The sequence below is a fragment of the Meleagris gallopavo genome, chromosome 6 (assembly GCF_000146605.3).
Source record: "Meleagris gallopavo isolate NT-WF06-2002-E0010 breed Aviagen turkey brand Nicholas breeding stock chromosome 6, Turkey_5.1, whole genome shotgun sequence".
NCBI classification, from domain to species: Eukaryota; Metazoa; Chordata; class Aves; order Galliformes; family Phasianidae; genus Meleagris; species Meleagris gallopavo.
In genome coordinates, this window is record NC_015016.2 from 31,780,292 (window position 1) to 31,792,863 (window position 12,572).

Sequence of the window (12,572 nt, forward strand, 5' to 3'; positions counted from 1 at the left end):
CAGAGCACACAGACAGGGAGAAGGCTTATCTGAGGCACAGCTAAAAATGTTGATTTCTGTGACCACTATAATGAGGGGCTGAATGTAGTGCTTGTTAGAACAAAACTTGAGCCATATGCTAGGTTATATTATATGACTGAAATGATACAGGGCTTTACATTCACATTATTACATATCTACATTATACATCTATTTGCAGGTGTTTTATTTCTTTTTCATTTTAATACTCTTTGTAGTATTCCATCCTGATGGGGAGTCACCGAACAGGTGAGAAGAGAGGGATAGGAGGGAAATAAGAGCAGTGCATAGATAGGGAAGGGATCAGGTGTGCACACATTTGTCCTATCAACTACATGGAGATTTTCCTGTTTGAATGAGTGGATAAAGAGTGACATCTCTTTCCATCTCCTTTCTAAAACTATAAAAAGAATATAAGATATATATATATATATATATTCCTAATTTGACACCTATATTTCAGTGAGCTGATAGGACTTAGTAAAAAAATGGGGTCCAATGTAAGGCTCATCACATTTTTTTTCCTCCTGCTTCAAAAATTGTCTTCACAGATTAATTCTGAAGAACAAACAGATTCAGACAGCAATTTAACTGGTAATGCTATGGACAAGACTACATCCAAAATATGTCTGAAATTAAAAATCATTTTAGCAGAGGATAGGGGTGTTATTGGAGAGGATTGTCCTCCAAACTGAAACACTTGCAGTAGAATGCAAGCTAATTCCTCATATCATAATTTTCTTCAGATTGTTCTCCTCTTTGATGCAAACACATCAGGAACATGTGGGGAGGGGACAGGATGCATCTTGTAATGTTTTTCAGTGGATGCTGCCCTTCCCCTTCAAGCCACCAACCAGTTTTGAATGCGTTAAGCAGGCTGCTATAAAAGCATAGGGTTTTTTTGCCTACGTGCTATCATCTCCCACTTCGTTGTGCCCCAGAAGAACACCTTGACAGACTGTTTTGAGCAGAACAACTTTCACCTGATACATGTGTCCATGAGAACTGTTCCCATGGTAAATGACAGCCATCAGTCACAAGCATACAAAAGGCTGGAGCTGTTAAAAAATGCTGCAGGCATTTATACTGAGAAAATAGTTTATGATTTTTATGCTTTTTTCTATTGCATTTGTGCTCAGAAATAGCATAGTTATTTTTTAGTGAACATATGAAATAACATTTTCATTTAATTAAATCTTTGAAGAATCCCGAAAGGGAAATGTTTCAGGAAATTCTGAAAGACTAAAATGCTGCCTATGACATAAAACACTGACAAGCATAGGTAAAGAGTACTATAGTGTACGTATGTTCTCTATTCATAATATACTACTATAACTTTGGCACTGTTGCTTTCAATTTTTTATTCAATTTATTGATTGATCAAATGAACCATCAATGGGCTTCCCAGCTTCTGAAGGGAATATTTCAACTGATGGCTTCTGTTTGTTCTTATGAGACATGGAAATATGAATAAAGTAACAGAAAAAATCAACTAGTAATAAAAAAACAAATCTTAAATATGGCCATCCTTTTTGGAGACCAAGGCATTGACACGATGCAGTGATGTCTTGGCTTGTATGACCAGACATGAATGCATGAATTTCACAGGAAAAGCCTTGTCTCCTGCAACTGAGTGTCCAATATTTATGTAAAAAATGCTAATACATATACTTGCTTCTAGTTATGAGTGTCAAATATTCATTTTCTGTAGCGAATATCACAGACTCACCAAGGTTGGAAAGGACCCACAGGATCACCCAGTCCAAACCAAACATCAAAAGGTGTTACAGACTTTCAAACTCACCTTGTTTTCAAAGATTTATGCATCCAAACAATTTGGGTAGCTATGTTTCAGATTTACTGGTAAAAAATGATGTGTATGTAGAAAAATCTTTTCAGGTCTTGCTCCTCAGTATTTGTCTTATTCTCATAAATCATATTTATTTTTGCAAAAAAAAAAGAGAGATATTATGGTAGAAGTTCTTCAAGATGCTTCAGAGAGAATCTAAAAACTATGCATTTATAGGGAGCAGAAGGCCTAAGAAAGGATGCAGAGAGACCTAAGAAACATAATTTCAGCTTTCAGGGAATATTGAACCAATACTCTTATCTATAATTGGGGCCTAGAGTATAAGCAAGTTCATTCAGTTACAGTATTCCTGACATAACTGGAAGATAATGAGTGCGAGACATTAATTTTTCCCATGGCATCCTTTTGTTGCTTCAACAGCTAAAGAGTTTTTTCATCTTTTAAAATACAGCGCCAATTGTGATATCCCAGTACTAAAATGACAGATGTAATTCTTCTAGTTATATTAACTTTATTTAGCTATTTTTAATTTTATATATTTTTATTTTAAAATAAAGATGTATACTTTTCAAATACAATATTCCTTGACATGGCCATTTCTTTTTTTCTTCCAGTTCATTTTAGATCACCATATTCATACCATTTGCTTACCAACCTCTCACATCAGCTTTTACAGCAGCTTTCAAGAAGGTAACCGATTTCATGTTTCATAGCAATGATGAACCTTCAGAACAAAGGTTTAAAGCCAGAGATAGTTGGAAAAATGCAGATAGTGTAAAAATATAAATATATATCCCTCCCACAAAAATACCATCTCTCCAGGTCAGAATAGAATAGTCATTCTTAAACATTTAATATAGAATTTAAGAAAATATCCCTGAACCTATTTGTTTTTCTGAGTTCATACCCAGCCATTTCCCTGCAGGCTGATTTCACACTGTTATTCCAGTGAGTGACCGTATTTTCAGTGAAATTATCTGTTTCCTTGTGCTTTAGGTTTCCTCCCAGCCCTGGAGTGTTACTGTATTATGAAATATAGTGACACATTTTGTTTTTATAGTGCTCTCCACAGTAAATGCATTGATAGGTAAGTGTAAAGTGTCTTCTATTTGCTAGCTCCTTTTTCAGCTACTGTGGATATACCCTTGACTGGAAGCTCCCCTTGCCCAATCACATTGCTGTGCCAGTGTTTTCTTTGACATATATTTAGTATAATATCATTGTGCTAACATTCCAGGGTCACTGATTTTGTACTGACCAAAAGGGGGTGGAACAGCAAGGCACAGAAAATCCACTATACATTCTAACATTTAGTCTTTATCTTTTATTAGGTAGTGAGTAAGAGACATAAAAAGAATTGAGTCTGTTTACAGCTGAAATTTAAAAGAGACTTGTGTGAACAAAAACTTGTTCCATAGAGCACTGTGACAAAAGAGGTCCAAGAAACTTAAGGTGTCATTGCAAATTAGCTCATGTAAGTAGTTGGAATGACACTCTTTTTATTTCTACCAAAACTTTAATTAATTCTGCATTTAGTACTGTGCCTCCATACATGCCACAGGCCACATTATGAAAGGATCAGCCTGTTGATTTTGGTGGCATCATGACAACATGGCAGGATATACAGCAGGTGCCCACGTACGTAAGGCCGTACGTAAAAGCCTATAGGATATTAGTAGGTCTCCCCTTCTCCTGTCTGCATTTCCTGGGGAAAAGATTTTCTGATCAGGCCTCCTCCCACCCCTGCCCTCCTCTGCTTGTTTTGCAAATGTTTAATTACATAGGCTGTTATAGAAGGCTCTAGAGATATATGGTGGCTGAAGGAGCACATTTGGAAAACCAGTGCCCTACTTGAGGAAGAATCTGCACACAACTGGCAATGGCACTACATCTTCTGAAAAAAAAAAAAAAAAAAAAAAAAAAAAAAAGGAAGGTTGAAACTAGTTTTAAAGACCAAGACCATGAGTTTTTAAAGAGAAGTTTCACCTTACAATACAATGTTTATGTACCCAAATAAATAGAAAGATTTTCTAAATTCTGAGTGATAGCACAGGTTTTGAAGGCTGGTCTGCCTCTTTACTGGGAGCTGTAGAGTAGGGAGCCCTTTTAGATGTCAGCCCCCAGTTATTTAGGTGCCTAAACTTTACTCATATACATCTCTTTTTGAAAACTGGGCAAAATAATCCAGCTAATAACCAGCCCTGACACATCTATTTCACATCTATTTCATGGCTACACTGGAGTGAATTAAATATAACCAAAAGCCTACTTCATTTCAAGGCACAAACATTTGCAAATAAACTGGATGAAAAACATATACATAATATAGAAATTATTTTAATAATTCTAGATAAATAAATGCATCTCTTTGGAATTCTTTGGACACAGACATCCATGGAACCTCTTTCTCTCTTTTTATATATATATATATATTTATAAAATCTATATGCAGAGAGGTTTAAAAAATGGCAAATACCAACATATATGGAAGGCTCACTGATGAACTGCAAGTCAAAAGTGCTGTATATTCTCATCCTCTATATCTCCCACCTGTCCATATTAACCACAGGCAGTATTATATAGCAACCATATGGTCAATATTTTGCATTACTACCTTTTAATAGAATATTTTAAATCATTTCCCAATCTAAACTTAAATTGTGTTTTAAATTTTTATTCCACCTAAATGTATGGTAGGCATTTCACTTAGCTACACATCAGAGTGGTCACAAGTGATTCAGCAACACACTCCATAATATTGATAGATACTTTTCAGCTCTCTATGGGAAAAAGCAGGCAGCAAGAATCAGATTCAAGACAACTATTTTTTTTCTCTGCTGTTTGTTACTTACAACTTAATGACCCACATGTGAAACTCAATGGTTATATAATTATTTTATATAGTAGATTTTCTGTTTATAAGTTATTTTTCTTACTCTAACATATATACAATATATCTATACATACCCCTGATAAATCTTATTTTAAAGGGACACAGTCAACCCCTTTAAGCCTCACAGTAAACAAATAAGGCTTTACGCTGTCCATACATAATGGTCAGCTACAGAATTCAAGGGTCCCTTCAGCTCCTAAAGGTTGTGTTTGTTCCAAACCCACAATGTGCAGTTATCTCTTAATATGTATCGTGTTGCTGTTTACATTTTATAGGTATACTAAAACATTTTATATCACATCAGTAGGAAATAAAACAAGAGAATAAATCTGTTTCTAAAACTAAGCCTACTGCAAAAAAGAAATATTACCTGTATCTACAGACACTCCCACTGGTATGATATAAAAAGAATATGTGCCATTCTCAGGATGAAATTCTGGCTACACTGCAGTCAGGAGGAATTTTATACTGACTTAAATGAAGCCAGGATCTCTCTCTTGATATTAATTTGCTAGGTATGGCTATGCATAACCCATTTGTGTCTTCCCTCTGCTCAACACTGAAGTGTCAGGCCTGTTTCATAACAAGACTGTATTTTTTGCTATCCACTGGCCTTAAACTTTGATCAATACTGTATGTATTACACAGTTTGGATTTACACACACTGTACACATATGTTCTCATTTAAATAGAAGTTTGACCTATTCTGTGTACAGCATTTGAATTTTTCTTTTTCCCACTAAATTTTCTTGATCATTTATCTTGTCTTAACCATAAATTACCTTCATGCCCATTCTTCAGCAGGTGAGGAAAACAATTTTTTCTCACCAGGAACAACTCCACACATTATTGTCTTTTTTTTGTGTTTTTTTTTTTTTGTGTGACATACTTTGTTTACTTTAACTTTTGCAACGCAGTTAGAAACCTAGTGGCATAGATAGAGACACAATACTACTGTTTTACAAGACATCTATTGTATCTACTTTTGTTCAGATAAATACCCAGTAACCGCTGATTTGGCAGGAGGATTGGTAAGGTACTACTATTCACAGTGTTTCTTTTCTTTTCCTTCTTCTTTAATCTACAGAATAAAGTATTTTATGTACATTGGAACCAGTTAATGCCCTTCAGACAAATTTGTAAGTTGTTTCATAAAGCAGGAAAGACATTGCAGGGAAATATGTGCCAAAAAGCACAGTCAAAAGGCTTTGTAAGTTTTATATATCACTACAAGTCAATGCTGGAGATCAGTTCTAAAACGATCAATACTTAAGAGGAATGCTCTCATCTGGAGAAAATACTGCCCATTCCCCCATTTAGAATTTGTTCAGTTCTCTATCAAAAGTCCTGGCTCTTCATATATACTTTAAACTATAAATAAACACTGCATAGTTCAATGTTCTTGGTTTTCTTTTTTGTTTGTTTTGATTTGAAAAATTATTGCAGTACAATTATTTCCTGTTTGGAGTTCAGTAAGGAGCAAACAGCACAGGAGTATGGGTGGTCCGTATAGGCCCCGGAGCTGGTCGTAGGAGTGCTGGAGGAAGTGCTGAAGTCTGGAAAAGGGTGGCTGCTGGGGCTGTTCGAAGACTGAAGGGGGAATTCACAGCCACAGCAGCAGCTGCTGCTGCAGCTGCTAGTGGATTTGGTAAGATTCTTGGAGCCATCGGCTTTGAAGGTTCCTTTGAAAACACTAATTTTACCTGTGAGGAAAAGAGAAACAAACAAACAAACAGACATAATTTGTTCATATTAGCTACATGACAGGAAGTTTGACTTAAGATTATAAGTGAAAAATCAACTAAGAGAGGCTTTGTTCTGGTTACTGATTCTATGAGTTGCAGGGTTGTGACAAGAGTTGCAATCTCACACATTCAACAAGGGAAGAACTTGGTAAGGGACAAATAGTTTCAGCGTTCCCTTGGTTGTGGGCTCATGCCTTATCTCTGAAACATTTAATTTGATATGAGCTGAGAAATCAAAGCAAACCTAAAAGGGTGTTAGGCAATCTTCAGATAAATTAACCCACATGTACACTGTGAAACTAAATAAGAAAGAATTAGCCATCAATTAGGAGATTTCCATCTGGACAGTTTCGTGACAGAGACCAGAGCAGAACCAATACATATCATTTTCCCTAGTGTGAAAAACACTAAGAAGGTAAAGTTGTTTTCAACATTACAATCAAAGTTCTACTTAAAAACACGATGAACATCTAGATTCTTTTTATTAAGTGCAAACACTAATAACAGACAAATAAACAAAGTTCATCTTGTACCAGTTATGAAAATCTCTTAAATGTATTTCCTTTGTTAAAATAAGTGATGGACTCTATAAGATGTACTGCCTTCTGTCACGTGTCATCTTGCTGTGTATTCAGAATACTGTCTTTAGAAGGAAATGTCAGAAATATATTATTACACAATATGTTAGTGAAAAGTTAAGTATGTGAAATATTTAAACAGTATTGTAATGAAAACCTCTTTCTTATATCAGTTAATGTAGTGCTAAACTATGGATTTTTTGGTTACTGTCACTGAGGCTTTCACTTTAAATATTTATAAATCATGACTCTTGCTCAATACCAAATACAGTTTAGAAAACTCTTAGAGTTTCCAAAAAGAAAATAAATAAGCTCAAGATTTTCCCAAATTAAATGAAAATACAGGTTCATTATTATTTGATTACATAAGAATTTATACTTGATATTCATACAAATGAATATCAGAGTAGTCTATAGATTTCTGCAGATTTTTATGGGATTTTAAGCTTCTAATGAGAAGCCAGGGGCCTGAATATTTTTGTTTTGATTTTATAACTCTGAGATGAGGATAGAGAACTCATCAACTGATAAAAATCCCATCAACTCTGATGAATTCTGGGTACGTTCGAGTCCTTGAAGGACTTAATGTCCTTTGCATAGAATATATACCTGAATATATGGAGTTGCATATAGAAATTGAATATATATGTACCATTCTGTGATGCATCTCAGTCTAGTACCAACACTCTTTACTCATGGAGGAAAAATTTCTCATCCTTGGATTGAAAGAGATTTTCAAATAATTAACTTGCACTATATCAGTCTAATATCTTTGACTCAACTCTGCTATTATGAGAGACTAGTCAGATAGGAAGGACAAGAATCATCTGACATGTACCATCAGCAAGTTTTGTCACTACATTATCACTATATTGAAAAGATATATATCTGTTGGTTCTTTATCAGCCAAATGGATACAGAATTTTTACTTTTCATAACTCTCTCAAGACTCTGGTCTGACTTGTGTACTATGAGCACTTTAGAGTGAGGCAGCAAGAAAAGGACACATTGATTTTATCTATTCACCAATTGAATGGCCTTGGCTGGAGTTCTCAGAAATCACCATTACATAAATTGTTAAATAGGCAACTGTTTACAACAGCAGTAACAAAATAGTTATTTTCATCCCCTGGGAGACAGTTTCCTAAAGGAATATAAATTCTGAAAGAAACTCCAGTGATTCTGTACCTACTTTTCAAATTATAACTTTTCTATTCCTTTCAGTATAGCTTATTTCTAGTGTATTAGGGGAAAAACCCCTGTGAGACTATTTCGCTACTAGTGAGTTCAGCAAAATGATGCAGTGTATTATTCCATAATATCTATGAAATCTCCAAAGCAACTGAACAGTGCATGGATATACTACAAAAAAGGTCTGCCCCAGCAAGGACAAATTCTATCTGTCAAGAAAAGAATTTAAATTCAGCTAACAGAGAACTGTATTCTCAAAGAAGAAAGTTCTGCATCCTGCATGCGTTAGAGAAAATGGACAGTGAATAAGGAGTGAATCTGTATAAGGTCAATGAATCAACACCCTCACCCTGCCAAAATCATCTATAAATCCTTACAAAGCACAGTGTCACATAAAACAATCACACAGTTGAACTAACAGAGATAAATATCAGATGCTCCACTATCCCACCCATGATATAAACTGTTTCTTGATTAATAGCAGAAACTTAGCAGGGTTTTTATTAAAAAGTAAATATTATTTTCAGCTTTTGAAGCTAGCAAGAACTCTGTTTCACAAAGTTTATCCTGTTGGTTTGAAATGTGACCAGAACCATCCTGAAATTGAGAGTAATAAAATGAGAGATGGATTTTTGTTTTTACTGTTTCAATTGTTACCTGAATATTTTATAAATGAGGATAAAGGTTTTATGTTCTATAGAATTTTATAGTTATTTCAACACTATTGCACTTAGTGAACACTGGAAAAATGCTTGACATTTGCATGTTTCTCTCCTCACTTGCTCTCTAATGACCTTTGAAACAGGCTTCTTTCCTAAGGTTATTCAGAGGAGCTACAAAACAAGAACCCATGGGTTCATACCCTTCAAAGGAAATAAATTGTTTCCTGTGAGCTTTCATACACTTCTTCAGACGCATATTTCCACTGCTTACACTTACTTATTTTAAAGATTCTTCCACTCTCATTTTCTAAACTCTCTGTACTCAGCAGGATTCTGTGAATAACAAAGTGATTGGCTTACCCCTAGAGGATGTGTTCCCTTTTGGAGTTTGTTGTACGGGCTGTATTTAGGTTTAGGCGGCTTCCCAGCAGCTCTATCTTTGTGCCTTCTACTGCTTATGTGCTGTTAAAATACAGTCGGGGGGGGGGGGGAAAAGTGATATTTCCTTAAGAGATCATTTTGAGTTCTTCCTGAATGCTCTCCACAACAGCAGTATATGACTAATTCAGTAATGATCGAGAATAGGACCTGTTCCAGTTTCAGCAACTCCTTTGTGCACCACGCATTAAGACTGATTTTCAGTGCTCAGTTCAAATCTGCTTCCACCGTGTCAGTGAATTTCTCACCTTTGTTAACTTCAGCAGGACTTGAATTAGGTCAAAACAAGAACCTTTTAAAATAATCTCTATAAAGCACCCATCAATTTCAATCTGCTACTGATTGAGAGTTTTGGAAGAATATTAGTACCACATTCTCTATTAAAAAAGAAAAAAAAAGCACAAAATTGTTTAAATCCCCAAGAAGCCTAGAGATTCCTTTAAGATTTCAGTTGAAAGATGGTTACATATCAAACTAAGTGACAGTGAAGTAAAATCACACAGTCCATTATCTTCTTCATAAAATCTATTAGATTTTACGAGAATGACTCTACACAAATTTTACTGCAGTATTAGATGTAAAAGACCCTTTTCAGAGCTGTGCTTTCACTTTGATTTTCATTCTCAAGAGAGTTCTCACAAAAAAAGACAAAGTACTGGACTTTTTTTCTAAAAGGAAAAGACAAGCATTGCTACTGTCCATTACAGAATTTATCTTCCTTCTTGTAAAGCTCCTTAACAAGTATTGAATTCCAAAAGGTATATGGAATTGAACAGTTTCTCAGAGCAAACGTTTTGCTCATCTGACGAATAACTGAACATAGTGTAATTGCAATTTCAAGGCCATGCTTCTCAGTTCTGATAAAAATAAAAAATCAAATCCTCTCCATCCCACGTTTCTAAGTAGGTTATTCAATGTTCAGGGAAATACTGCCTGTAACTACAAAACAAATATCATGCAGTACACTAAATGGAAGGTTTTATTAGCTCTTGCTAACTGTAATAGCCTAAAGATAGTTGCAACATGTTGCAGCTTACAGCTTCTGTAACTCTTTAAAAACATGCTTTTATATATATATACACACACACACACACACACACATACATATACATACATACATATATATAAGTAAATATAACTTTTGAGAAAACACACTGTATGAAGGAGAAAATCATACCCAAATTTAAACATACAGCATAAGAACCAAATACAACGGGAAAATTCTACAAGCTCCATTTGGATGTGAAGTGTTAGACTGATACATGCTGATTGTGTTGGTACTTTATTACCATGAAAACAAAGAATAGCCAAGGATTCACACTCTGCAAGGTAGCAAGGTAGCTGAGTACCTGTTTCAGTTGTGTCTCAGAGTTTACGTGCACATCGCATATTTCACAGTGAAATGTTTTGTTCTGAAGGCCTGTGTTTCCTTTATTCACAGGTCCTTTCCCTTTTACGCCTGCCCGGGGAAAGGCTTTTATGGTTCCACTTCCATTCCGAGCTTCCAGCATAGTTTTGTGCTTAGTCCCTGGAGATATTAGAAATGGGAAACAGAAACAACTTTGGCAATTTGGTTGCATTCATTGTTTTGTTTTCTTTCTAAAAGAAAATCATATGAACCTCAGCTTGGTGCTACATGCTATCCTTGGAATATGCCTGTGTTTGTCAGTATCAGATTAATACTTATGTAATGGTATTTCACATCTGATATTTAATTATTAGATTACAGTTCTGTAGGTAGAACAAAGCAGCCACACCAATAAGTACTGGCACAATCAGGTGTCCTGATGTGAAGTTAAATGGGTGTGACTTTTCTCATTAACTCCTGCTGCTAATGAGACCTGAACTGTAGTTGCAAAGGAAGAATAATTTAGCTATTAAAGGTGCAGTTGCCTTTGATTTGTAGTCCTGAATGGATTGATGAAGAGTATGCATTAGGTAGCTCCACTTAAATCTGTAATTAAATAATTAGTTGTCAAACCACAAAGGGGCTGAGGTTCCTGGCAAAAACCTGGATCTGAACAAAAACATGTGAGAAACATGGATGTGAGAAAAATGCACTTGCATTTTTTTATTAAAATAAAGGTTGGACAGAAAACATTTGTGTCTATTGCTGTATCTTTATTCAAACCAAGCAGTTTCTTACACTGTTGACTTCTATGCAGTTTGTCTGTGATAATGGACTACTACAAAGTGCAGGTTTAGTCTTCCAGTGGTAATCACTATATGCATCACCTTGTACCCTTTTCCAAGCATGCATGTGTGCGACCACACACAGTTTATCAGCATAGAAATAAAAGCTTGGAGGTTTGTAGCTGTTCACAATAAGGTTTCGGTTCTCAAGTGAATTAGAAAAACGTTTAGGGTCTAACCTTAATCGGAAGGAAGACATACAGTTAAAATAAATACACTTTATGAGCTTTTATTTTCATTTGTTGAAGATCTAGTATACAGCAAACACAGCATTCAAAACTGACTAGGCTTTGTTTCTCATGAATACCAACAAATTATCATTTCCTTTTTAATTCAAATGTGTTCTATAGGCATGTAAACTTCTTTCTTTTTTGATTAAAATTATTTTTATTACATCATAAGACCATTTATCATTTTTATGCAGGTATATTAGCATTGTCTCCAAATTTCAAACCTGACACCTTTTATCTCTTAAGTCTGTTCATCCTGCTGTCAGGCAAGTACTGACATCCAAAATCTGGACTTTTTCCATAGAATTGTTATAAATGCTCACTGCCACCATATTAAATTACAAGATATTTTAACTCTGTCTACCACAAAGTCAATCAATAAAATGCTTAAAATAGTGACTATGGATCACAGCTGACTACTGCTGGAACTTACTGATGCTACTAGCTTTAACAACAAGAAAAGGTTTAAAAATAAAGGCAGAAGTAAGCAACTACCCATTCAACTCCCATGCACCAGCCACTACCAGTTTATGAAGACAGAGGAAAAATATACTGCCATGTGGTTGACAGACAATATGGGGCCAAGAATTCTAACTATCATTGAACTCTGACTGACTCTGCCTCTTTCAGCCTTAATTTGTTAGATTTCAAACAAAACTGATGGCATTCATACTCAGTTTGCTAGCTGGCACAAACAAAAGTATGCAAACTCTGAACATCAAATGTAATGAAGCATGAGCTGTCATTTAGCTCTATAAGGCTTGGAATCTGCAAAAGCTAAAATGTAAGAAAATGGGTAGATTGCATGCAAAAA

The 12,572-nt window shown here is 35.2% G+C and overlaps 1 protein-coding gene across 1 annotated transcript; it reads right to left on the reverse strand.

Annotated features, from left to right (window-relative positions):
• Positions 1–5,586: 5,586 nt before the first annotated feature.
• Positions 5,587–10,884, reverse strand: ZNF385D (zinc finger protein 385D). Its single transcript, XM_010712804.3, has 3 exons — positions 10,685–10,884; positions 9,258–9,359; positions 5,587–6,424 (listed from the first exon to the last, which is right to left on the reverse strand). The coding sequence occupies exons 1-3, from the start codon at positions 10,844–10,846 to the stop codon at positions 6,191–6,193; spliced, it is 498 nt and encodes a 165-aa protein (XP_010711106.2). The 5' UTR covers positions 10,847–10,884; the 3' UTR covers positions 5,587–6,190.
• Positions 10,885–12,572: the final 1,688 nt, after the last annotated feature.

Coding starts and splice junctions, on each gene's coding strand:
- ZNF385D (XM_010712804.3), bottom strand. CDS start 10,846: ATGCTGGAAGCTCGGAATGGAAGTGGAACCATAAAAGCCTTTCCCCGG. Junction 9,360..10,684: donor CTGAGACACAACTGAAACAG/GTACTCAGCTAC, acceptor GTATTTTAACAG/CACATAAGCAGTAGAAGGCA. Junction 6,425..9,257: donor AGGGAACACATCCTCTAGGG/GTAAGCCAATCA, acceptor TTTTCCTCACAG/GTAAAATTAGTGTTTTCAAA.